The sequence below is a fragment of the Oryctolagus cuniculus genome, chromosome 7, assembly GCF_964237555.1.
Source record: "Oryctolagus cuniculus chromosome 7, mOryCun1.1, whole genome shotgun sequence".
Taxonomy (NCBI): Eukaryota; Metazoa; Chordata; class Mammalia; order Lagomorpha; family Leporidae; genus Oryctolagus; species Oryctolagus cuniculus.
In genome coordinates, this window is record NC_091438.1 from 26,078,727 (window position 1) to 26,106,386 (window position 27,660).

Genomic DNA, 27,660 nt, shown 5'->3' on the forward strand with positions numbered 1-27,660 from the left:
GTAGTTTGCAGTACTTCCAGCTCCCTCACTGAAAGGCTTTGTGCATATAAACCAGAACAGCTTCAGCAGCTGAAGAAAGCTGTGCCAAAAGTGACTCCACCACCTCTCTCCTTCTTCTCCCTTAACATTGGAATGGAAAGACAGAATACTAATGGTATTCTTAAAGGCAAAACACTCATGTATTTTGTGCAATTGCCAGTGCTTTGATTGCCTTCGAATGGAGTTAAAAGTATAGAAGAGGATAATTCAAAAAGTTCATGGGGAAAATGAAGTTAAAAGACAAGTCCATTTGGTGCAAAAACTGTTTTGAAATCCATGCACAGGAGTGGTCCTCAAAAAGTTCATGGAAAATGCATATGATGTGAAAACTGTGCATGTATTTCAAAACCTTTTTTGGCACCACAATAGAATTGTCTTTTAATTCCATTTTCCATGAACGCTTTAAGGTACCCTCATATGCTTTTAAAAGTCATCGTCATAACTTGCTAGTAAAGTCACAAATCATCCAGAAGAAAGCTATGCACAGGCACATGCTGATTGGCAGGTTTCTTGCCTCTAAAAATTCAGTTATCGCCTCTATAACAGTGAAGCCCAACAGGGAGCTGGCGAGACACCTTCTGTGCTGTCCTGTCCTGTTATGGGTTTCTGGTTTCAGATAAAAGAGGAGAAAGAGCCCTTATGAAAGCAAAGAACTTGAAAAATAAATCCAACTTCCTTCTCAGAAAGCTAAGGGTTGTTTTCCTGGAGATGATGGATAATGGCATTTCAAGTTTTAATTTCCACAGAGAAAATGGAGGCAAATCACAGAGGATAAGAGGATATATATAATTAAATAGAATAAGGTGAAGTCAACAAGCGCTTCCTTCAAACTCTTTCTCTTTCCTTCTTTCTTCTTTTCTTCCTCCTTTCTTTCTCTGAAATCTTAAACCCCATTTCTGGCTTGCATTTGCTAGGATTCCTGCTCTGGCTTTTATTAAAAACAGACTTTATGTGGTCAGAACTCTCCATCTAAAGCTAAACTTTAATAGGGATAGGGATCCTGACTGAGTCTTTCTTGGTCTCTCTCAGGTGACCATTCCCTCCCCCACAAGGGGGATTTCCCTCCCAGGGTGCTGAACTGGCACTGAAACTTGAAAGCTCAGCACAAAACAACCAACTTGCCTCTTCTTTTCTGTACTTTCATTTCTGTTTTAAATTTGGGACTCTTTGCAAGGCCAGATCAGGTTAAGTTTGATTCTCACTTGAGAGGACTCTAGAAATTTCAAATAACCCCACTGCTGTTTTGTGAACTCCCCAACACAGTCATTAAATCTGGCGGCTCCCCTCTCCAGCTCTGCTGCTGGGGCCCCACCATCCAGCTGAGGCTAAGATCCCCTCCCCGGCTGCCTCCTTCATGGGAGCTCCAAAATACTGAGGGTTACTCCGACCCACTTAAGAAATGGGTTTATCATTCGAAAGTTGGTTTTCTGAAGGCTACTGGCAAGCCAGTTTATCTGAAACCCAAAGCAGTGAAGCAAGCAAGCAAGACATGCACCTTCGTTCCCCACAAGGACCGCGGGGGTGCTCTGGTTCTTTCTCACAGCCAAACAGACAAAACAGCTGACCTCAAGGATCCCTCCTGCTTTTAACTCTCCCACTCCCAATGGCCTCCATACCTTCCGAGCACAGTGGAAAACATTTTCCCAGCCAATCTGAGGTTTTCCAAAACAATAAATTTGATTTTGTTTGTAGCAAGGCTCAGTGTTGGCATTCATTTTATTTTATTTTTTAACAAAGAAGGGAAACTTGTTCGCATACTAAAGCAAAAGTGGCTCTCAGTGGAGAAGGATTTTTACTCCCCTAAGGGACACTGGCACTGCCTAGAGACATTTTTAGTGGTTGCAGCTTGGGGAGTGCAACTGACATCTAGTGCATGGAAGCTAACAATGCTGTTAAACTTCTCACAATACACAGGACATCTCTGCACAGTGAAAATGTCAGCAGTGAGAAGTTGGGAAACTCTGCTGTCATGGTCGGGGGCTCTGCAGTCGACTGGGATTAAAGCCCAGCTCCACTTGAGGCCTGGGTGAGCAGCCTTGGACAAGTGGCTTAACCTTCTTAATGCCCTATCTTTAAAATATACATAACGCCCTATCTCAAATAGATTGTTGTGAGCATTAAACAAAAATGTACACGCAATGCTCTTATGACAACCCCTAGCATGTATGAATAATGTTAACTATTGCTGGTCCTAGAAATTCAGCTCAGTTCCAAAGAAATTATAAGACAACCGTATTGAATTCAGAGAAAAAATAACAGGGGTGAGAGGACGTAAATCCTCTTTGATTGGGACCAAAATGATAACAGCAGTAATGAGCACAATCTTTATAGTTTATCAAACTCTTCAACTGTCCCATCTCACATGACCGGGGCAACACCTGTGTTGAATTTTCCCTAGTTCGTAAGAGTGAGGAACTCATAGAGTGGCCCATGGTCTGTGGCAATCCAGGTCTTCTCACTCAAAATTCCCCAGCACTCTACTGCACCCCCCTTGTCTACCAGGTTAAGATCCCTCTTCTTTTCAGTACTCTCAATGGCCTGAAGACCAAAATGTAAGCAGGTGAGGTGACTCAACTTTCATGTCTGGGTAGAAGTCGTTTGTGTTTTTATGGTCTCCTGAGTACAGTTAGGTTTTCCTTCATGGAACATATGAATATTTTGTCTCTCTGAATTGAACTTAAAAAATTAACCTTAAGTGCAAGCCAATTTTCTTTCCTGTAAAATTTCTGATTATGGAGGGGAAAACCCTTCATACTTCACATCTCAAAAATCTCTGATTACACTTTATATATTTGTATGGTAGATGTATGAAGGTAAGCCCATAGCTCCAACTATAAGTGTTTCAGGTCAATTATTTATTAGCTACACTGTTTGACCTGTTTATAACTGTCTCAATGTATTTTTAAAGGTACAATGGGGTATCTCATAAAATGGCTAGTGACCATGCACAGCAACCATTATGTTAAAATTCCTATACATAGCCTTCAAAAAAAACAGTGGCAGGTTAATGGGCCTCACTTTCCTTGGCCAATGCTGGTCTATTTCGTCTGTCATACCTCTGAGAAGATCACCGAGAGCACCCCCTCCCCCAGTGCCTGCAGCTCACCTTACCTGGGAACGCTGGGTGGGGCCCGCGTGGGCCGCGACGGAACTTGCGGAGGGGCTCCCAGGGAGTCGCTGCTGTTGGGGAAAGGGGGCAGCGGCCCTGGACGGAACGGGACTGGGGGAGCCCCTGAGTGAGGGCCCGGGGAAGGAATGGCGGGAGCTGGGCCTCGGCCGGACGTGGGCCTCGGCAGGGGCGCGCTCAGCGTCGGCCGCCTCTGGGCTGTGGGACTTGGAGGAGGAGACCTGAGGAAAAAGACAAGGCATGGTTTACCCGCTCCGCCCCTCAGCCTGGGCTCATCTTTTAAAACGTTTTATACCCTGGGGATTGCTTTTCCAAGTGACGGCTGACTCACTCAGACCTAGGCTACACCCGTGAAGAGTTATGAAAGGGTAAATGGTGAGGAGTACGCGCACCTCCTCCCCTCCCCTTGCATGCTGAGGAGACAACGCGGGAAGCCCGGCTTCCGGAGCGTTCCCCGCACGTTCAGCTTCCGCCCAAGCTCACATCCTCTCCCCACACCTCACTATGTACAGTACAGAACGCAACCGGCTGTTTTTCAGGCTTCCCGCGAACTTGGTTATCGCTTCATTTCAGGACTTAGAGAACTTCCTTACCCTTTTTGACGACCGTTTAGCATTCCCCTGCGAGGGTGCATGCTTCTTGTTTTAGGAGGGGTTGGATGTAATTGGACTCCCTCATTCCTGAACTTGACTCGCTTTTCCCCCTGTTTTTCTTAAGCTTCATATTGGCTTATGAAAGCACTCTCAGGAAATTATATTGGCCACGTGTAGCAAGCCCCAGGTGTCTGGGCCCATCTTCCTACCTGCGAGAGTGCTGTATCCAAGAGTCGTCCACGGGAGGCGGGGCGGGGGTGGACACCGTGGCCGTGTTGATGTCACCGATGATCACCAGGGCTTCTTTGAGGGCCTGGTACATTCGGAGCATCTCATCTCGGCGCTGAGCCTGCTCTGCGGATTCCTCCATCAGAGTATTTTGGTCCTCGGAAGAGTATAACTGTGCTAGGAGCTCGGAATTGATGAAATCTTTAACCTGTCAGGTCACCACCGACAAACAGAAATGGGATTGAATGAGTGACTGAATGACAAAAACACGGCTGTGGCACTCAGCCTGTGGACAAGGTCCACCAGTGTCCATCATGGGGAAAGGGAGGCGCCACATGCTTCTTTACTCTTACATTATATCTATACTCTTACTTATATTTATTCACCATCATCCTTATCCCTAGTACCGGGATATGCTATACTGTCCAATGCTAGTCCCAGTCCCAGTCCCAGTTTCCCTCTGTCTTCTGCCTGTCAACACGGAGGGATGACAAAGAGAAACTGAAGAGAGGCCAAAACCTTCTGTCACCAGGGTCTTCTGGCTGTGCATGCTTCCGCTGTGACTGAGGCCACTTGGCTTATACAAGAAGGAAGATACCATGAAGTAAGCAGCAGCATTTTCAACAGAAAATGGAGATGAAAAAATACCCCTGTGACATAACAAAAGTTTTCTATTCCTTGGCATCCCCAGGTCTTTAACTAATTTTTACCAAAATTAATGGAAAATTATTGATTCCAAGTTCTAATGTTGTCTCAAAAGTGGAATTAGCACCAGTAAGTTAATATTTATTACCTTATAAACCAGGTAAGTTGATTTATAGCAAAGGTGTAAGATATACACTCACTGTTGTCTAGATGTTTATGATAGAAGCTAGTTAGCAGCGATGAACACTGACATGAGGGTCCACAGATACAACACATATGTAAAAACAAACTAAATTGTGAATAATATGTATGAATCTCTAAGAAAGGTCAAAAGCGAGTATATTTAATTGTTATAAATTCAGACAGAAAGCAGAATAGCTGTCATATGCTCAAAACTTCTGGGTTGGTGTTAAATTTTGTGAGACATGACAATAGTTTCAATAATACATGGCTTCATTATTTTTAAAGGTATCAAAACATGTAAAAAAAATCCTGCCAAATCACAGCTTCATTGTGGTGAAATAAGAAGTATTCCATGCACATACTTTGTAAACCAAGAGTAATTCAAATGTGGAAGTAATTTCACAAACAGGATGTCATCAGGGAACTGTCTGGTGGGGTAGAAGGTTTACGCTAAGTGTGATAGTTGTGGAAGGTCAATTTGGACAGCAAACATGGGGCAGATGTGAAGGCCTTGAATGCCAAGGAAAAGTGTTTGAACTTTATTCAGTTGGCAATGGGAAGCCATGGAAGGCTTTTAAGAGAGTAAATGAATTGATAAAAGAGAGTTTTTAGGAAAATTAATCTGGTGGTGATTGGAAAAGAATTTGCAAGGGTGGTAGTAGAGATAAATCTGTTAGAAGGCTATTACGGATCACTCATGAGATGATAAGGATTTAATTTAGCAATACTGCAGTGGAATAGAAAACATGGGTACATAAAAATGATATTACAAAGGAAAACTTAACTGGACTTGGTGCTGCTTGCATGTGAAGGGCAAGAAAGAAAGAACCAATCCATGACACCTCAAGCACTGACATGTGGGTGAGTAGGGAACAGAAAAATAAATGTCAAGATAAAAGTCAGATTTAGAGTAAAGGCAGCATATTTGGCTGCCTGTCCTTGAAGATTTATTCATTTCTAAACACACTTGCAGGTACCCAGGAGGCATGGCCATTCTTCCATTCTGGGGTGTGTGTGTATGGACTTGGATCAAGTGTGTAGTTCAAAACTCCCAAACCAGACAATTTTCCTGGCATTGATTATCAGTTGACTTAAGCTCTTTTGAAGCTTTACATCTTAGTGGAGTATCACTTAGAATCTATTAAACACAATTTAAAAGAAGATCCTTCCAAGAATAGATTTAAAGCAGATCTGAATTAAGAATCAACTGTCAAACAAACCACGAAATAAAAAAAGGGCCTATTTCAGAATTCTGATCAAAGATCTGCCTTGATTCTTCCACATCAAAATGTTACACACTGCAACTTGCCAAAAGCTTTAGAAATGTTCTGAAATAACATGAGCATTAACAGCATGAGAGGAAATGGTAACACACAGTGCAGTGGGTTAAGAATATAGCTTTGGAGTCAGCACCCTAGCACTTACTGTTCTTGGGCAAACAACCTCAGGTTCTTCATCTGTTAGGAGGGGTAAAGATAGTGGCTACCTCAAGAGATGTGAAGATTAAGTAAGTGGAAGAATGAATATCAGTTGTCTAAAGCAGGATATCTAGCTGGCTAGTACTTAATAAACAAAGTGATCATTTTTCATGTACAGAGGTTAATTGGAATTAGGTACACAGAGACAGGACAGCAATAGAATGCAATAGTGCAGGAACCAAGTGGCATAGTTAAATACAGAGCGTGGGTTAACATTTTACATTTCATTTCAGCAAATATGAGAAAGACTCCACTCTTTTCCTCTTGCCAGCCTAGCTTTGTAGTGCTGCAACTGGAGTTTGGAACAATGACTTGGGGGAGTTTCCAGTCACTTCAGGGACTTTCTGAGCAGTTTGTGTGTCAGTGGTGCAAGGAGTTAAATCAAGGATCCTGCGTGACATTTAGAAGCCAACTGGATCCTTTTCAGAAGAGAGCATTTAGAAAGTGACTCTCAGAACATAACAAACCAGTTATACTTGGATGTGAGACTTTCACTAATATTTATGGTTTTAATTATAACACCTTATAACCTATACATCTTTGTATGGTTTGAAAAAAATTCTCACACGCAAAACCTCGTTCCAGCTCAGACTCTGCAGGCTAGATAAACAGGCGGTGCTGCACCATGTCCCTCTGCTCAGTGTAAAAGAATGTGAGGTCATTAAAAACGTTCCACATGTTTTCCTCTTTCTGACTTTAACCCTTCTCTAGCAACCTGTGATATGTTTGGATCTGAAACCCTCTTTGTTATGACTAAGGTCATTTTGAAGCCTTGACACGACAGCAGAGAATTCTAGGGCTTTTCACGGTGTAGTTATCATGGAAACCATTTCCTTAAAATCTCTTTGTTTTTAGATGGGACACTCACAGTACAGAACGTAGCGCTCTCTCACATTCGCATAACACACATATAAAAATTTAATAGACAAATTTAATTTTGCTTGTTTGTTCTTGGCGGGGGAGCGGGGGGAGGTCTTGGTTGAAATTTTGTGCTTTGTTGAGATCTCACAATTCTTTCACATCTATTTAAGCGTCCTTTCCTTTTCCAAGGGATTCAGTCCTGCTAAAGAACAAGGAAGTTTTCCTTCTTGAAAAGGCAACATCCTTTGATCCACAAACATAACAGTGGAGAAAAGAAGCTAGACACAAAGGGGCATATACTATATGGTTCCAGATTTGAAACAAGTAAAATTAATCCAAGGTACATGAAATCCCTTGTTGGGAGTGATGGAGAAGCTTTGGGAAGGGGACCATAGAGAAGAGGGGGTCTTTGGGATTCCTGGTCATAATCTTCTTCTGGAACAGCATGCTCTAAATACCAGAATAAAGCTCTGGTATTTAAGGTGTACTTTTCCCTCAAATAATGAACATTTAAAACATTTTACTTCATACTAACATAAAAGTTACAGTGAATGTTGCAACTTAGGCACATGTTCTTAATTTTCCACCAAAGTGCCAATGGCCCAGGGGAGTCAATGTGTACCTCCAGGGTCCCAGGGGCACAGGCTGCAGCACACAATCCAAGTGTGAAATGCTTCCAGGTTTCATACTTGGGTTTTGAAAAAAATTATAACATCTTTTACATTCTATTTCATTTTCTCTGGGTTTGTTTGAACATAAGAAACAATGCTTTAAATGAAGATTGAAAACATTGTTTCTCATATTCAAACCAATCCTAATTAAATCTGTAAGTAAAAGCAGCCTCGAGGGAGGATAATCCATGGATATCCTTTGGGAGAGGGAGCCTTCCAGTTGGAGGGGCTAACAAGAGTATACCTGCCCCTGTTGTATGCATTATCTGATGTGGAAGTGGCCTCAACATCAGGCCTGGAGTGAGAAGACCTGGATTTCCATCTTGACTGCCACCCCAAGCTGAGTAATCCGGGGCAAGTCCCTGAACCTCCTGGCTTGATGCTTCAACTGCTTCATTTGTAAGCTGGAGACAAGAATGATGAGTTCAGTCAGAATTATGGGTCACTGTGGCACCCACATTTTTAGCACAAAGCCAGGCCCACTTTCTTGAGTCTCTGAAGGAGAACTATTGGGGTAAGCTATAGAGAAGAGGCCATCAAAGTGGGACTGCCATGGGGTGTATTGATTCTGAGCTTTAAAGTCCTGAACAAAACTCTCCCGCCTTGCCTGTAGCCTGTCCAGAACGACCGCCTGTCATAAACGGGCTGTTTCTTTGTGCTGCTGTTACCTGGTATGTTTAAGTAATGAAACAGCTGCTGCATTTCAATAGACAAAGGCTTACAGTATGTCTGAGGCAAGGCATTTATTGCTGGGCTTTAAACTTCTTAAACAATTCCATATGGAGACTTGAGTGGCAGAACACTTAATGTAAACTTTCAAAGGAAACTGCCCACCGAATTCTGAACTTTATGAAAGTTGGCTGAAACATATTCTTTTCCAGAAGGCTGAGCAGCTATTCCCATTTCAAAGAGGAAAGGCCACAGCACTGCTTTCGATAGAGCGGGAAAAAATAGAGGACCCCATTTTAGGTATTTTATGGGTCTGGAGAAACATGTAGCTTTTCTACCCAAAGCCATTTATAGAAGCAGCAGGGTTAAGTGGTTGGAATTCAGGATTAGGAGTCAAGCTATTAGTTTTCTAGTTGTGATTCTGTTACTAATTCCCTCACTTGAAGATATCTTCAATTTAAATCAGATAAAAAAATTCACCACATGTGCGTGGCACAGTGCTTGGTGGTTATTGTGTTTCCATTTCTTTGTGCTTAACAGGGCACTCCCAGAACGAACCTAAAGTGCTTGGGCATTCTGTGCAGTAAGATGCCATGAGAACATGAGTATATTTAAAAAGCATGTTATACATCTACATATATAGATTTATACATATCCCTAAAATATATGCAATGCAATATATATCCATATAGATCTATATATCATGTAGTAAATATAAGTAAGCTAAGTAAATAAGCTTAAGTCAATATAAATATAAGTAAACAAATATTGATATATCCATGTAGTAAAGAAAAACAGATACAACAATAATGAAAGCAATCATCCTAGTTTCTGGTAGATAAGAAAACTTAAATTTCAAAAAACCGAGAACCACAGATTCAATACCACAGCATTCATGAGACTTCTGCTTTCTCCCCACTCCTATTAGTCTGAGCTTTGAGGTTTGACCTTGGAGATCAGGTCCTAATGGAACTCTCCTTCCTCGTGACTCTTATGTGCGGTCTCTCTGGAGACAACAGAGCTTTACCTCCAAGGAGCACATCCTGCAGCTGGAGGGTTAGCCATTTCATGAAAGCAAGCAAACAGGCCAGCAAGGAGTGAGGGAAGTTACCCCTACTTTTGTGTGTGTGTGTGTGTGTGTGTGTTTCTCAAGAAGGTGAAAGTAGGATAGATAGCAATAGGGTCTTTTTTTTTTTTTTCCTTTTAACGAATTTGTGTCATGCTACTCCTCACAGCTATAGACAGGAAGTGCTATTTCCTGTGCTGATGATTTAATGTAGTGCAGAGCAAAGCTGCGTTTGAACTGATGGCAGCACTAATGACTCTCAGTAAAACAGTGAAAAGATAAATGATCCTTAATCAGGAAAATGTTTAAATAAGCAAGTGCCTGGATATACCACAGCAAAACAACCTGAATTCATTTAAGCAAAGTTAAGAGGGTAATTTTAAAAATACACAGGCTATTTGTTTAGTACTTTATATTTTTTCTAAATGGCTTGCAGCCACATTTATTATATTCTCTGACAGTTCTGTGAGGTACCGTAGTGTTCTCATTGTAGTGACAGAAGTGACTGACCTCAATGCAGAGGCTCGATGACACTCCAGTTCACATAGCCGCTCATTGATTAAGCTTAAGAATACAGTTCTTCATTGCCACATTTTCAATTTATTAGTTATGTACTGCTCAGGCTTTAAAGCTTCCTAACCTTGCTTAAATGTGTATGACGGTAGAATTAATTACAAACCAAATGTTCATATGAGTGCTTGGGTTTCTTACAATGCAGAGAACCTGGGCATATTTAGAAATAAAAACTTTAAATGAATCGTGGGATATAGAAAAAGGCTACTTAATGCTCCTCAAAGGCAGCCATATTAATATTTTGCAATTATATTTTTCACATACACTATCTTCTGGAATGAACTCCTAAGTCAAGTACACTTAATATGATTAGTAGCGTTTTACCTACGGAGGAAATAGATATAAGTTATGTGACTTGCCGTAAGTCGACAGTTTGTAACTCAATCAGGGTTAAAACTTGAGTTTCTCTGGAATTCTGGCTCAGGGCTTTGCCATCTAATCTTGATTTCTTACAAGCAATGCTTATAGCATGCAGGTACTTTAAAAAGCTTATGGAAAATAGATTAAAAGATGATTATTTTGGCACAGAGAAATTTTAAAATCTTTTCATAATATCTATTTTCAATGGAGTTTTTGAAGACACTTCACATGTATGTTTCTCTGTGTGTGTGTGTGTAAAAGCATATGCTCAAGGTCTAAGAGCCAGGTTCATCTGTATTATTGCTGGCTTTGCAATTAATTTATACTGTAACCTGTTGTGCTGTTTTTGCTCTGTTTTCTTGAGACCAAATTCACACCCCTCTAGAACAGATCCAATGTGAAACTCTTCAGTAACAAAGTTAGAAGTTTAAAGTATTCCTTTCTAAGTTTTCTTTCACTGTTCAGTCATGTACCACTTGTAATAAAAAATTATGAACCAGAAAATATCACAAAGAGAATGTGTAGAAATTTCCACATTAGGATGGATTAGAAGTTAAAGGCAACAGTTTATAATCACTTACATTATTGATCATAAGGTGCATTATCGTTTTTGGAATTAGATCTCGGATACATTTGTTGATAATAGACATGTAGGAGTCTACAAGGTTGCGAATGGTCTCCACTTGCCTCTCCAATTGTGGGTCCATAGAAAAATTTTCTGCTTGGCCATTCTCATCATTTTCAGTCTAAAAAAAAGAAAGGAAACAAAATATGGGTTATATCATATTGGCCTGGAAGAAAAAAAAATAGCAGACATTATCAGCTGATCAACTTCTGCTTAGCCTATTTGAGGCTTATACTAATACATCTTTACTGTATCACCCATCCGTTAATTCTGAAAAAAAAAAAAAAGATCTAAACCCTGCAGTTATTATTATCCTTTTAGCCTGCCACGTTCTAGGAAGAGTAAGTCTTCCAATTCTGAATGAATGTTGCAATGAATAACCAGATAAACATGCACCTAACAACGTGCCTCTGGAGAACATTCTAATCTTCAGCCAAAGAACTGAATCCAAACACATGATGCAGATGTAAGCCTTTGGGAGGAGCCTTCAGGGATTCTACAGATTAGAAATAACCTTTGTGTATTCTTACACTTCTAGGTCTGCTCTGGACTGGATCAACATTTGGATCAGCCCAGATTCAAAACTAAATCTCCTAGGGTTGGCCTGAAGCCACAGTAAGAGGTATAGAAGATAATTCATTCTTCCATGCACTTGCTGGAATTTGTTATATAAATTCATGACTCTGTCATCACGGGGAAAGGCTGGCTCCATTGTGAAAAACTTACAATTTTAACTTTCAACTTGCTATTCTTTGAATAAAACAGAGCACATCTATAACAAAGAAATTATCTGTGCACCAAGAGAGAAGCATATGTTTTCTATACTATGGGGCTTGAGTTAATTAATTTTGGCTTATCCACTAGAGGCTGGGCTGGAATGGCATCTTCATCATTAAGGGCTGACCTATTGGCTTGGCATTGAAATCAATTTAGAACAAATGGTCTCTATTTTAAGTCAGGTTGAACCAGCTAAGCCCCAGAACATGATACAAATATTGTTAGTGGTCTGGCTACTTTCTAGCATTTGGGAAGATTTAATTACAAATGTAAAATGGGGAAATAATTTATTGCTTCCAATGTGGACCTAAAGTACTATTCTTTGGAATTGTGCATACTTTGATCTGCCAGGTTTTCAAGCATCCAATCAATTTTAGGCAAAGCACTTTGCTAAATAGCTTAACTGGCTCTGTAAATGACTGGCATTTCCTTTGAATCAACATGCATACATGAAAGGCATATCTACAGGCTGCAAAACGAACAATAAGACAGAAATTCGTTCTAATTATTTACATAGGCTTCTTTCTCTTAGAAATATCTAATATTTTAAAACTATATTAAAGTAATATATGCTCACATTGAAAACCAGGAGTCATTTTCCAGGCCTGAGGGCATTGCCCCCTGCTTCAGGGGAACAGAATAAGGGCATTTACAAGGGCTCCTAGTGCAACAGCCAGGTAGAAGACTGGAAGATTCAAAAATGACAATTGTTCCCTTAACACATTTCTTTTGAAATGGTCTTTGGTTGCTGATAGAAGAAAATCATATGGAGCTCTTAATTTTTATTATTTAGTTTATGAAAGAAGCACAACACAACCTGCGGTAAACAGCTAAAAAGCTAAGACTAAAAAGTGGTGAAAGGACAGAGGAAAGCACCGTCAGGGAAGTGAGAATCTACCATGTTCCTAAGCTTTTTTTTCTGGGGCATGAAAACCACCTTTAATCTGCAATCACATTCCACACAGCACCCAAATTCTCAGTAAGTGGTATCAAGGGTATTGTATTTGGATGTGAAAATCTCAGGTTCAAACCCAGGCTCTATCATACTGGTTGTGTGGCCATGCTTTGGTTGCCTACTGAGACTTTTTTTAAAAGATTTATTTATTTATTTGAAAGAGTTACACAGAGAGAGAGAAGGAGAGGCAGAGAGAGAGAGAGAGAGAGAGGTCTTCCATCTGCTGGTTTACTCCCCATTTGGCTGCAATGGCTGGAGCTATGCCGATCCAAAGCCAGGAGCCAGGAGCTTCTTCCAGGTCTCCCACATGGGTGCAGGGGCCCAAGGACTTGGGCCATCGTTCACTGCCTTCCCAGGTCATAGCAGAGAGCTGGATAGGAAGTGGAGCAGCTGGGACTTGAACTGGCTTCCACATGGGAGGTTGGCACTGCAGGTGGCAGTTTTACCTGCAACACCACAGCACCAGCCCCAAGACTCTTAATATTTAAAACAGGGAATATACTTCTCTGCTTCTCTGGCAAACTTGTGGCAGTTAAATGACATAATTTTCATGAAATGACTTGGCGGAAGGCCTCCTGGGTGCTCAACAAATATTCATTTCTTTCCTTCCTTCCGTTTATTGTGGAATAAAAGCTGCTTGACTCTCAATACACATTATGAACATTTAAGGTGAAAAACTAGAATCTCAAACATCTTTAATTCAAGTCATAAAGCTATGTGAAACTGCAAATGTATGTATATAAATATGTATGTAGGTATTGCACACTTCCATGTTTTCTACCAGCTATTCTACTTGGCCCATCTGTAAAGACTTCCCATCCTTCAAAGCCCTGCTGCACCATCACCTGTCCCAGAAAAGCTCCTGGGCTCTCAGATCCTCTACTACTCCCGTACACTTTATCTGTACCTTGCATTCACCTCTGTTATTTAATATAAAGCTTAGTTTTATGCTTCTCCCCCTCCTGGACTCTGGGATCTAGTGTTTTTCTCTTTTCTCAGCACCTAGCACAAAATGTAGTATATAGCAGGCAGTGGGTGGAGGAGCTAATACTCCAGATGCATTTACCAATGTCAACGAAGCTACCCTAGTAAATTTTGGGATCTCCAGAAATGTCTACTTGTTAGAGGAACTGGAAAACAAGGAACTCCAAGGTGATGGATTAGGGACTGCTCCTACTTGATAACAATGGCATTGATAAAATGACCATGAAATTATGTACATAATGGCCGGTGTTGTGGGGTACCAGGTAAAGCCTCCGACTGTAATGCTGGCATCCCATATGGGTGCTGGTTTGTGTCATGGCTCTTCCACTTCCAATCCAGCTCTCTGCTAACACACCTGGGAGAAGCAGTGGAGGATGGCCCAAGTATTTGGGCCCCTGCACCTATGTGAGAGACCTGGCTCCTGGCTTTGGCCTGGCCTAGCCCCAGCTGTTATAGCCATCTGGGGAATGAACCAGCAGATGGGAGATCTCTCTGTCTCTCCTTCTCTTTCACTGTAACTCTTTCAAATAAAGTAATAAAATCTTAAAAAAAAGAATAAAGAATGCACATAAATGAGAACAGGTGGTGTATACATGAGTGAAGCAAACATCTATATAAAGCACCACAAACCTCGATAAATAATACAATTCAATTTTTCTATCTGGTCTAAAACATTATTGAATTTTGCTGTTGTATTGCAGCAGGGAGTGACAGCATTTTAGCCTCAATCTACTATCCCTCCTAGGAACACTAATTGAGCACTGACTGTATTCCAGGTAGTGCGTGAGCACTTTATATGGAAAATCTGCAATGTACCTTAGGGAGCAAATGCAACTGTTATTGTCAACTATAGATGATGCCTTGTTATTCTGAGAGCTGCTCTCTGTTCCATAGATATAAGGAGAACATGACTTAAAACTAATTTCTTTCAGCTCAAGTATTTAAAAAAAAAAACCAGGAATTTGTGTGAAACAATGAAGTATCCATAACACAGCAAGTCAGATTTATAGATAAAATAATAAATATAAAAATTCTCTAAGAAAAAGACATCATTGGAATACTGCTATTTGTAAGAATTAAGTGATTGAACTAAAAGAGAAGAGCAGAATAAAGATCATATGCGAAACAACCTTCCAGAAACGTGAAATATCAAGAAAATTAAATCTCAGCCACATTTTCATATAGAAACACCAACTTTCCCCATTTCATTCCATTCTTAACATTTAGTCTTGCTTTACATTTCAGTAAATCAAAATATATAAAAGACACTGACTTTCAGATTTTTAAAACGATTTATTTATTTATTTGAAAGGCAGAGTTACAGAGAGGCAGAGGCAGAGGCAGAGAGAGAGAGAGAGAGAGAGACAGAGAGAGACAGAGAGAGAGAGAGTCTTTCATCCTCTGGTTCACTCCCCAGATGTCTGCAATTGCTGGAGCTGGGCTGATCCCACGCGGATGTGCGGGTACAGGGGTTCAAGGACTTGGGCATCTTCTACTGCTTTCCCAGGCCATAGCAGAGAGCTGGATTGGAAGTGGAGCAGCCGGGACTCGAACCAGTGTCCATATGGGATGCTGGCATCGCAGGCGGTGGCTTTACCCACTATGCCACAAAGCCAGCCTTGATTTTTACTCTTTGAATTCAGATGCCATCAATAAGTAAATTGTCAGAGTGAATGGAGAACACTGGTTTAATTCTCAACATTAAAAAAACAGAATTATTCCAAAATAACCCATAAAGCTGTTTGAAATTTTCTTTAACTTATGGAAATATTAGTAGGCATGTGGTCACATGCAAATCCTAACTATTGTGATAATACACTGGGCATATAGGAGAGTCACAGAATTCAGAATGCAAATTCATTTCTTTTGATTTTAGAAAAAAAGAAGCAGTAAAATTGCCTGTTACAAAATATTTCTAAAATGAATGGGAAAATGTATATAGATTGATTAAAAAAAAAAACCTGAGTAATTTCATAGAGCAAACACTATCGTTTCACTAACCCCAGTTCCAACAAAATTTTCTATCAGGCTCTTTTCTGTATGTATAATGTGTATGACTATATATTTTTTTCTTTGTTTAAATTATAGGATTGCAGTAGGATTCTTTGCAGTTGAAGCACTGAAGTGACAGCTGTTCATCATTATCCTCATCAAGGGAATGTAAAATAAAAATAGTAATTTGTCTCTGATCTTTGAGGCAAAAAAGAATGGTCTGCAAACATTTAACCTTTTATGTGCAGTTCACTGATGCTGTTTACAGAACGTGAGTAACATTGTAGAAGCCAACTTTCTTCTGAAAAACACAATGGGCTGGCATTCCTACTACAATTTCCTTCTAAGTAGCTTTTGAGAAACATAATTCAGTTTTAAAAATGTAAAAAATAGCAACACAGAATTGTAAATCTGAAATTGTTTTTATAAAAATTACCATAACTTTGTTTCTTATGAAATTATTTGTACCGTATTTAAGAAGTAGGCCACTTTACAACATTTTAATTTCAAATCTTCCCCTCATAAGGCTTACTGCTTTAATAGGTGACAGAATGAAAGGACCAAATTACAACCGATTCCCACTACACCTTGAAGCATCTACCATATAAGCTCGGGGCTTGACAGGACATCTTTATTTCATGTGCTTTGTTTCCCTTTTTGTCCATTTCTTATTTAATTATGTCATGAGGCTTATTTGGTGAACATTGAAGCCATCTAAATAAGCTGGTGACTTCAACTCCTTAAATGTGGAGTAACAGAAATTGAATATATCCTGGCAGTAATAGGTCCATAAAAATACTACTGAGCAAATGGAGAGTGTTGGACAACAGTCTACAGACCTCACAAGTGAATTTTTCAGATAACCAACACCTGTCCCCCTTGAAAGCATCTATTGTTATTACACAATTCTCCACGGCCTTAAAAAAAGACACAGAAATGTCACTGAACTTTATCTTAGCAGATCAGATCTTCATCATGAAACATGGTTATCATGGTAATGCACCTCTCAATTTTCCAGCTCCACATGATTGAGAATATTTTCAATGAAAACTTTCTCCACTCCCAATCTTTCATTTCTAATTTACTGAGGCCATTAAGGTATGCAGCCAAATGTGTGAAACTATGTGAGGAACATGCCCCAGAAGGCCTGGGAGGGGAAGTGTGGGCTGCAGTCTGGCACCTTGTGACATTTTGTTGGTCAATTCAGCCAATATTTATTAAGTGTCTGGAGAGGACTGTGGGAGGCAGAAAAGAAGTCTGAGAATATAGGCCTTGCTTGAGTGCTTCTTCTGCAGTGGGAGGGCACTGAGAATGAGATGAGTCCATGAGGACAAGGATGGGGCTGACCCATCCTGGGGAGCAGCATGCCTCAGGGCAGTCTTCATGAGTGGGAACACTTGGGGAGGAGTTAGAAGTTAGGTGGCATTTCAAAGACAAGATACAGGCAGAGTTGGGGGGAGGAGAGATACAGAGACAGAGAGAATATCTTCCATTATGTGGTTCACTACTCAAAGATCTGCAATGGCCAGGATTGCGCCAAGCAGAAGGTTGAAGCCAAAACTTTACTCCTGTCTCCAATGTGGGAGGCAGGGGCCCAAGTACTTGGGCCATCTTCTGTTGCTTTTCCTAGGTTATCAGCAGGGAGCTGGATAGGTAGTGGAGCAGTTGGGAGACCACCCATTTGGGATGCCAGAGCTACAGTTTAACCTGCTTTGCTACAATGGAGGGGACATGCTCTTTTATTTTATTTTTCTTTTAGTACTTAGCACAGTGCCTTATGTATATAGCAAGGGTTTAATAAATATCGAGTAGTAAATACAGAAAAGAGAGCATAGACCACTTCCTAAGTGGTGGAGTTTTTCTTTCAAATGGAGGTAGAGAGACTGAACTCCGGAGAGCTGGGGGTTGCTTTATGGGAAGTGTGAGTGACCACTCACATTCCTTGAACCCAGTTCTTCACGTAGAGCCTTTTCTTTGCGTGGACAGGGTAAGATCTGCATCCAGTGCTGCATTTCTGATGATATGAAGAGCCTGAGGATTCTGACTGGGAAGAGCTACAAATTTGAGGGAAATCTTCACTCCAGGCATACGTGGATTAACAATAAAGTAATCTCCAGAATCGAACTTTGAATGTTTACATTATTGTCATTCTTCTTTACTTCCTCCCTTTCAACTGTTCCTACCTTTTTATCCTCTGTGTATCTTTTACTCTCATTTCTTCTCTAAGTAACATCATAATACATATTACAAAACTAAGAATAATGTGAAATTAAACCACTATTAAAGAAAACTTGGGATATTAAAGATGTTTACTTGATTAAACAAAAAACTCAACAAAAATCCTTATTTGTTTATTTGAGAGGCAGAAAGACAGAGAGAGACAAAGGCAAACAGAAAGACAGATCTCAAGCCTGCAAGTTTATTCCCGAAATGCAGGCAAGAGCTGGGCTGGACCAGGCTGAAGCTGGGAGCCAGGAACTCAAAGTCAGGTCTCCCATGTGTGGGTGGCAGGAACCCAGTCACTTCAGCCAATACAGCTGCCTCCCAGGGTTTGCATTGGCGGGAAGCTAGAGTTAGGAGCAAGGGCCAGATATAAAACCCAGGTACTCTGATATGGGATGCTGGCATTCTAACTAACATTTTAACTATCAGGCTCTGATGTACCTCTATATATTTTTTTTTTGATTGCTTCTCAGCCCCCAAACGTCTGCCAGATGAGATCCCAGTGGAAAGAACGGGTCATCAAAGAAGGAGGTACCTTTCTCTGAAGGGAGGAGAGAACTTCCACTTTGACCATGGCCTTGTCTAAATATGATCAGAGTCAGTGAACTCAGGGGGCTTCCATAGCCTTGGCAGCTCATGACAAGAGCCTAGGGTGATTACTGATGCCATAAACAAGAGTGTCAATTTGTTAAGTCAACAACAGGAGTCACTGTGCACTTACTCCTCATGTAGGATCTTTGTCCTTAGTGTGCTGTACACTGAGATTTAATGCTATAACTAGTACTCAAACAGTATTTTTCACTTTATGTTTCTGTGTGGGAGCAAACTGTTGAAATCTTTACTTAATGTATGCTAAACTGATCTTCTGTATATAAAGAGAATCGAAAATGAATCTTGATGTGAATGGAAGGGGAGAGGGAGTGGGAAAGGGGAGGGTTGCAGGTGGGAGAGACGTTATGGTGGGGAAGCCATTGTAATCCATAAGCTGTAATTTGGAAATTTATATTCATTAAATAAAAGTTAAAAAAATAAAAATAAAAAAAAGAAATCCCCAATAAATAAGCTGGCTGAGACAACCACGAATAACTAAAATTTGGAGGAATAGGGGGCAGGAGATTAGCCTCGTACAACTAATAGTCATTGAATTGAAGATGCATAAAACAACCACTTTGGCTGCAACTGAGAAAAAATGTAGATATGGGGATTCTCAGGGAAATCTGAAAATTCATATTCCCCATCCTGCTGCCCTCCTAAAAATAGCCATTCTAACCTAATTTTTAATCTACCTAAAGACCTCTATTGCTTTATATAACAAAGGAATTCAGAAACCTAAAAATTGATGTAGCAAGTATTGTACACACAGTAAAAAATGTTGTTATTTAAATACTCTCACTGCTGATTCTTGTTAAAATTGTGAATATTTATTTTGGGTAGATCTCTTTATTTATATACTGAGTTTGCTTCCCATAAAATAATAACTTTCCACACAAAGGATAAATGGTTGAAGCAGGATAATTTAAGTACTTTCTTTTTCAAAAACAACCATTGCCTTCATCACCACTTTTTGTTATAGATATTATTAGCATTTTGGAAAGAACTAAGATTATTTTTCAAGGATTAACTATTGGGAGAAATATCCTCATTTGTTTACAATGTAACTTTCTTACAAGAAAATCCTTTACCTAAAATGAAGTGAAATTAGAGTCAATGGCTACAAGTTTCCTTAAGTTTAGTTTTTAGTGAAAACAAAACAAAACAAAACAACAGAAAATTTATCTGGAATAACGAAATGGGAAATGGAATATGTGCAAAGAGAAAAATCACTAGGGAATGAGGATAAAATAAGGGTGCGTTATAAAATAGTCTGTGTTGGCTAATTTTGTGTGTGAATTTGGCTGGGCCCTGGGTGCCCAGATACTTGGTAAGATAGTGTTGAAGGTTTCTGTGAGGGTATTTTTGGATGAGAGTAACTTTTAAATTGTGGGCTCTGAATAAAGCAGATTGCTTTCCATAAATACTAAAATGACCTCCTCTACTCATTTGAAGGCACGGCTGTTTCATGAAGACTGGTCTCCCCTAAACAGGAAGGAATCCCCCAGCAGGCAGTTCTCAGTCTCCATCTGCAATGTAACCTCTTCCTTTCCTGGTCTACAACAGACAGGACATAACCTGGAACATCGGCTCTCCTGGGTCTGTAGCCTCCTGCCCATACTGCAGATTTTCTCCGTAATCATGTGAGCCGATTCCTTGTAAGCACTCTTTTTCCGCATATAAGCATATCCCATTGGTCTGCTTCTCTGGAGAGTCCTCAGTAAGGCACAGTTCCATTGTAGATTACAGAGAAGTATGCAGCTTAATGATAGTATATTGTTGTCTTAGTTCTTTTTTTTTTTAATGCCATAACAGGATACCACAGACAAGGTAATTTATATAAAAATAAATTTACTTCCCTCCCACCCGCAACCTTCTCACAGTTTTGGAAGCTAGGGAGTCCAAGACCGAGGGGCTGAATTTTGTGAGGCCTTCTTGCTGTGTCACAACACGTAGAAGGGCAATCAGCATGAGAGACAGAAAGAAAAGGCAAGAGAGGGCCAAACAGACAACAGACCTCTCAGGATGACGTTAACCCATTCATGATGGCAAGCCCCTCCAGACCGGATCACTTTGCAAACACCCCAGCTGTTAATACTATTGTGATGGCAACAAAATTTGAATGCAAAGTTTAGAGGGGACACTCAAACCATAGCAGTTGAGTAAACAGGAGCTACTTGAATTCGGAAAAGGAGAATATCAGGGAGGTCTGTGATACAGCGTTGGGATAAGAGTTGTGCTCTACTGATTCACCTTTACTTCACAGCATTCTCTAAGGGAGACAGAGGTGAGGCAACAAGCTCTTGTTATTCTGCTTTTGTGGTAGATCCAATGTTAATCTGGGAAGCTTCCTCTCTCTCACTTTCAGACCTGGTGGTGAGATGGGACTGCTTGTCCTGGGGCTGAGCCATTCTATTCTCTAATCCAGTCTGGCCACTGGGATGACAGAGGTGGCATGTGGTCCAGCAAAATCCCACCACATTTGAAAACTTGTTAAGCAAGAAAGCCTGGGAGCAAGCCTGCCTCAGCATGTAGACCTGTTGAATCCAGCAATTGGAAACCATTATGCTTAGTGAAATGTCAGTCCCCAAAAGACAAATATCATATGTTTTCCTTGGTTTGTGGTAGTTAATATACAGAGCTCAGAAAAGGTAATGTATATAAGCAAAATTGACATTCTGAGATTTGATTGTTTTTAAGCCCTTGTCTATACTCTTGAAGAACAGTGGCTTTTCTACTTACTACTTGTTGAATTCTTAATTTGGTGGAGGGTTAAGCTTGCAATTATAAAATAAACTGAAAGTATGTCATTGTAAAAATTAAAATAAAAAAGACAAAAGGAAGGAGGAGGGAGGGTGGAAGTGTGGGTGTGAGAGAACATGGCGTGGGATGGATCACTGTGCTCTTAAATATGTGTATATGACACACATGAAATTTGTCTACCTTATGTAAATAAAAAACTGATCTACAAATAAAGCCGATCTACAAATCCTGTGATAAAACACATATTTCCAAACGTTACTAGGATGACTACACTACATACACATAGTTCCACAAGAAATGCCTTATGGATATAGAGCAGCTCTTCATGCAGCTGATCGTGATGAAGGCTCCTTTTGATTCAAAGTGATTCCTTTGCTAGTGTTAATTCTGTGACATCACAATTATTGCAAAATTTACATACTCAAGTAATCATATGAACATTATAATCGCAAGAAAAGTACCAGTGGTTTTATTCCTAGGAAGCTAATACCCGGGAAAAAAATGAGCAAGCTGACTAGAGTAATATATGTTTTTGAAATTCTACTTTCATTATCTACAAACACAGAACCTAAACCTAATCTACTTTCACTAACTAAAGTTATAAAACTATAAAGAAATTTTAACTTTTTCTATCTATCATACTATTAATCTATCATACTATTTATTTAGTAGGCATTTTTAAAGTTCATTCATTTTAGAATCAAGGGATTAAGGAGTTAAAAGGTTAATACACATGGGGCGGGTGCTGTGGCATAGTGGGTGAAGCTGCTGCCTGCAGTGACAGCATCCAATAAGGTGCTGGTTTGAGTCCCAGCTATTTCACTTCTGATCCAGCTCCCTGCTAATGGCCTGGGAAAGCAGTGAAAGATAGCCAAGTGCTTGGGCACTTTCCTGCACCCACGTGGGAGACCCATAGGAAGCTCTTGGCTCCTGGCTTTGGATCGGCCCAGCTCCAGCAGTTGCAGCCATTTGGAGGGTGAGCCAGCAGATGAAAGACCTCTCTGTCTCTCTGCCTCTGCCTGTCTGTAACTCTGCTTTTCAAATAAATAAATAAATCTTAAAAAGAGAGAAAAAAACACATAGTTTATGGTTCTATTTTATGATTATATTAAAAAAGGTTTATACAACAAAGAACTAAGTCTAGTTATAAACATTGAAATATGGGCAACAATGTGATAGAAAAATCATAGATACTGTAATAAAACAAAATCTGGGGCCTGCATTGTGGTGTAGGGGGTTAAGCTGCAGCTTGCAATGCTGGCATCCCATATGGGCTCCTGTATATAGTCCTGGCTGTTCCACTTACAACCCAGCTCCCTGCTATGTGCTTGGGAAAGCAGCAGAAGACAGTCCAAATGCTTGGGCGCCTGCACCCATGTGGGATACCAGGATGAAGCTCCTGGATCCTGGTTTCAGCCTAGTCCGGCCCCAGTTATTGTGATCATTTAGGGAATGAACCAGTGGACTGAAGATCTTTCTATCTCTCCCTTCAACCTCTTGCCTCCCTGTAACTCTGTCTTTCAATAAAATAAATCTTTAACAAAACAAAACAAAACAAAACAAAACAAAACAAAAGAAACCAAAATCTGTCAACTTTTCATTCTTCAAAAACATTTATATGAGTAAGTACAGATACCCCGCAGTAAAGTGTAAGTATAGTAAAATATAGGAGAGTACTAGAGAGAGCAGGGGCAATAAAATTTAGTATTAAGAAAACAGCACAGAAGACAATAACAGATAAAGTACATAGCAAAATAAGAGCACAGGAATGTAGTTTGCCTTATTCTTTTTTATGAGGTAGACAATCTTTCAAAGTTCAATGTAAATATGATTACTCTATAATCAGAAACTGCTTAATAAAAAACAAAAGCATACAATGCATTAAAACAGCAAACAATGGTAAAATTCTGTGGGTAGAAGCATTTCTTTCAAGAGTGCAAAAAATTACAGAAAGCCTTACAAAAAGCAACTATACACATTTTAAATTTCCCAGGGGCCCGCTGAACACTGTATTTGATAAAGCTGTCACCTACATTCAAATGCAGAATCCCCCTCAAATCCTCAAGATAACTTTTCAGCAGTCCATACACATGAATTGGTCAGTAGATCTTTCTTACACATTCCAGAGCTCAGAGGCCTTACCAGATGAAGAAACTGACAAAACCCAAACCTAAAAACTGTTTCTGTTCATTTCTGCTAAAAGGGAGAGATGAAAGTAAAATCCTAAGAAATTTCCCAGGTTGGGCTGCTGCAAATCTCCCTTTTCCAATATATAAAGACAGAGCATGTGTGTGTAGCTATGCCACTGGGTCGCATCTGACCAGGTCACCAAATGTGTCCCAGAGCTGGAAAGCTACTCCCACACTTGCCAAAAACAGAAATCCATCTCTGTACATACATCTAATTAAGAAATAAACTAAAATTTAAAGAAGTTTCTTTCAATTTAGCAACTTTCAGTTTAAAGAAAAAAATTTATAAAGATGATAAACGCATTCTGAGGGTGGTGAAACTACTTCTCTTGAGAATAAAACTGATTGAAAGAACTACACTCTAACAATCATAATCATGAGCTCAGGGGCTTATTTTCTCCTGGTTCCTTCCGCCTTGGTTTGAATGCATCCACCAAATTTAGTGGGTTGGAAACTTCATATTCAGTGTAACTGCGTTGGGAGGTGGGGCTCTTTTTTCATTAATGGATTAATGTCAGCATCTTGGGACCTGGGTAGTTTTCATGAGAGTGTGTGGTCACAAAGTCAGGTTTGGCCCCCTCTTGCTTGCTCTTCCTCTCTTGCCTGCCCTGTGCCTTTCCACTGCGTGGTGCCTTCTGTCATGTTATCTGGGGAGGCCCTCCCCAGATGCATCAGTTTGTTCTTGAATTTTCCAACCTCCAGGATCATGAGCCAAATAAGCTTCTGCTCATTACAGATTACTCAGTCTAGGGAACTGTGTTATAGCTGTAGAAAATGAACTGATCCTTCATCTCTCTTCTGAAATTGAGTGTGTGTGTGTGTGTGTGTGTGTGTGTGTTGCCTGCTTGATAATACAAAGAACGTACAGAAAAAAACTGTGCTCACCTTAATGCCAATCTTTGCTTCAGCTATTAGATTTTATCTACTTCTTATAATAAAGTACCAAAAAGCTGGCACTGTGGCATAGGGGGTAAAGCCGCCGTCAGCAGTGCCAGCATCCCATACGGGTGCCGGTTCGAGTCCCGACTGCTCCACTTCCAATCCAGCTCTCTGCTATGGCCTGGGAAAGCAGTGGAAGATGGCCCAACTCCTTGGGCCCCTGCACCCGCATGGGAGACCTGGAAGAATCTCTTGGCTCCTGGCTTCGGATCAGCGCAGCTCCAACCATTGTGGCCAACTGGGGAGTGACCCAGTGGATGGAAGACCTCTCTCTCTGTCTCTCCATTTCTATCTGTGTAACTCTTTCAAATAAATAAGTAAATTTTAAAAAAATAAAAAAATAAAGTGCCATAAAGGATAGATGCTTAAAGATCAGCATGTTATAGCTTCATTCATAACAAAAATTAAAGCTATTCTAAGGGAAATTTTATAAAAAGACACATGTCTGAAAAAACCCTATATGATTTAAAAATTTAAGGTATACGAGGTTGTTCTGAGGGTTGTATTAGTATGATTTGTAAGGATGACTTGAAATATAAGATAAAATTTGGGGGCCAGCATTGTGGCATAACAGGTTAGCCCACTGTCTGTGATACCAGCTTCCCACATGGGCACCAGTTTGTGTCCTGGCTGTTCCACTTCCAATCCAGATCCCTACTAATGCACCTGGGAAGGCAGCAGAAGATGGCACACGTATGTGGGCCCATACTATGCATGTGGTAGACCCAGAAGAAGCTCCTGGCTCCAGCCTGGCCCAGTTCTGGCCTTTACAGCCACTGGGGGAGTGAACCAGAGGATGGAAGATTTCTCTGTGTCTTTGTTTCTTTTTCTCTTGGTAACTCTGCTTTTCAAATCAATCAATCAATAAATAAGACTTTTAAAACAGATAAAAATTTGATGTCATTGTTCAAAAGCTTTCTTCCCCTATATTGCTTTTCAAGTAAATTAAAAGCAGAAATCAGATGACCACTAACAATTATTAATGGGATTCTAAGTAATAATTTTATGACTGTATCAAGATGTTTCTTTACAAAATAACAAGGTAACTTTATATAAAAGATGAAAATGTTGCTACGAAGTTTATTATTGTATGAATTCATAATTTCTTCCAAATTTCTCCTCTTACTAGCTGTGATTTCCAAATTGTTAGATATGTTATTCATGATTACCATTTTTCCTTCTGTTAATTATATATGTATACTCAATCCATATAAACATTTTCAAATTAAATCATATATGATAATTTTTGAATTAACTTTAGATAAATTAAATTTAATTAATTTAAAGTCAATGAAAAACTTAACAGAATCATGTTCTTTGAAATTTTCATCACAAAACTTTATACTACTTTTTGAATGAATTAAAAATGATGAATTAAAAAGTGATGTTAACAGCATTTTACAGTGAATTCTATATAATTTCTTTTTTTAAAAAAAAAAAGTTCATATACCTGGCAGGCAGAGAGAGACACACACAGAGAGATTCATTTCTCATCTGTGAAATTCACACCCCAAATGCCCCCAGTGGTGTTGGTTGGATTAGGCCAAAGTCAGGAACCTACAACTCCATCTGAGTCTTCCAGGTTTGTTAACAGGACCCAACTACTTAAGCCATCACATGCTGCTTCCTGGAGTGCACATTAGCAGGACGTAGCAACAGAGCCAGAACTCAATCCAGGCAATCCAATATGGGATGTGTGTTTCCTAAGTGGCACTTAAAAAAATATTTTCATCTACTTGAAAGGCAGTGTGACAGAGAGAGGAAAGGAGGGGGAGAGAGAGAGAGAGTGATCTTTCATCTGCTGGTATATTCCCCCCGGAAGCCTACAACAGCCAAGGCTGGGCTAGGCCAAAGCCAGGAGTGTAGCACTTCATCCAGGTCTACCATGTGGATAGCAGGGGCCTAGGCACTTAAGATATCATCTGCTGCCTCCCAGGATGCATTAGCAGGAAGCTGGATAGGAAATAGAGTACCTGGAGCTGGGAGTGGCATTCCAGTACAGGATACAAGGTATCTAAGCAGTGGCTTAAGCCTCAAAGTCACATACACCCTGAGTCTTAACTGCTTTGCCAAATGCTTGCCCTCAATAGAGTTTCTAGCACTATTCCTCAATGACTTAGAAAATATCCTGAGATATCATAAAATAAAAAGGGAAGGAATGATACCTGTTTTTAGAGGGCTCAAAGAAAATCAGCTTCACATAATATCAAGATTTGATCAAAATTAAAAGGGAACTACAATAAACATATAATCCTGAATGGTAATTCTTACCACCTCAATAGAACTCTTGTCAAAATTACAGTTCCCATATTTCTATGAATAGCAATTCCACTGAGTCTGTGGGAGAATTCTGAAGTCAAAGAAGGAAAACACCTGGATCAAATGAGAGAGGAAGAGAAGGAGAGAGAGACAGAGACAGAGAGAGAGAGAGAGATCTTCTATCTGCAGGTTCACTCCCCAAATGGCCTCAACGACCAGGGCAGGGGAAGGCCAGGCAAAAGCCAGGAGCCAGGAGCTTCATCTGGGTCTTCCATGTAGGTGGCAGGGGCCCAGGGACTTGAGCCATCCTCTGCTGCTTTCCCAGGTGCATTAGCAGGGAGATGGATCAGAAGTGGAACAGCTGGGACTCAAACCAGTACTCATATGGGATGCTGGTGCTGCAGGAGTTAGCCAAGTTGGTCTATCAGTTACTGACCATGGACTCTTGAGTAGGTTACGCTCCGTGTACTTCAGGTTTCTGGCAAGTAGAGTGATAGTACTATGACTGTCATTGTTCCCCATCAGGTCATTGTGGGAATTAAATAAAGGACTAGTGTGGAAATTCAAAACAGTTCTTGGCACAAAATATATCAGTCAATAAATGTTAGCAAATATTCTCTCTTTTTTAGGATGAAGAAGCTAGAAAAGAGAGGAAAGGATATGCCTAAGATCATGAAGATAGCAAGAGCTAAACAACTCTGATCTAATTCTCCTTATGTATATTTTATGCTCCTTATAAATCATCTCAGTGCTTCTTCTCATTAGCAAGAATTCAGTGAAACTGAATACTTAAAGAGAAATTAAGTACAAGATGACAAACAATTAAAATAAGAACTTTTTCTCACTGTTCAAACAGGTGATGGTACAGTG

The 27,660-nt window shown here is 40.1% G+C and overlaps 1 protein-coding gene across 9 annotated transcripts in view; it reads right to left on the reverse strand.

Annotated features, from left to right (window-relative positions):
• DNM3 (dynamin 3) overlaps window positions 1-27,660 on the reverse strand; it is a 634,013-nt gene that overhangs the window by 26,324 nt on the left and 580,029 nt on the right. For all 9 annotated transcript variants that reach the window (XM_051857117.2, XM_008264064.4, XM_051857115.2 and 6 more), the window contains 3 exons: window positions 11,075-11,239; window positions 3,969-4,195; window positions 3,151-3,387 (listed from right to left, as the gene is read on the reverse strand). In XM_051857117.2, the coding sequence (XP_051713077.1) occupies window positions 3,151-3,387; window positions 3,969-4,195; window positions 11,075-11,239 (629 nt within the window). The remainder of the gene's footprint in view (window positions 1-3,150; window positions 3,388-3,968; window positions 4,196-11,074; window positions 11,240-27,660) is intronic.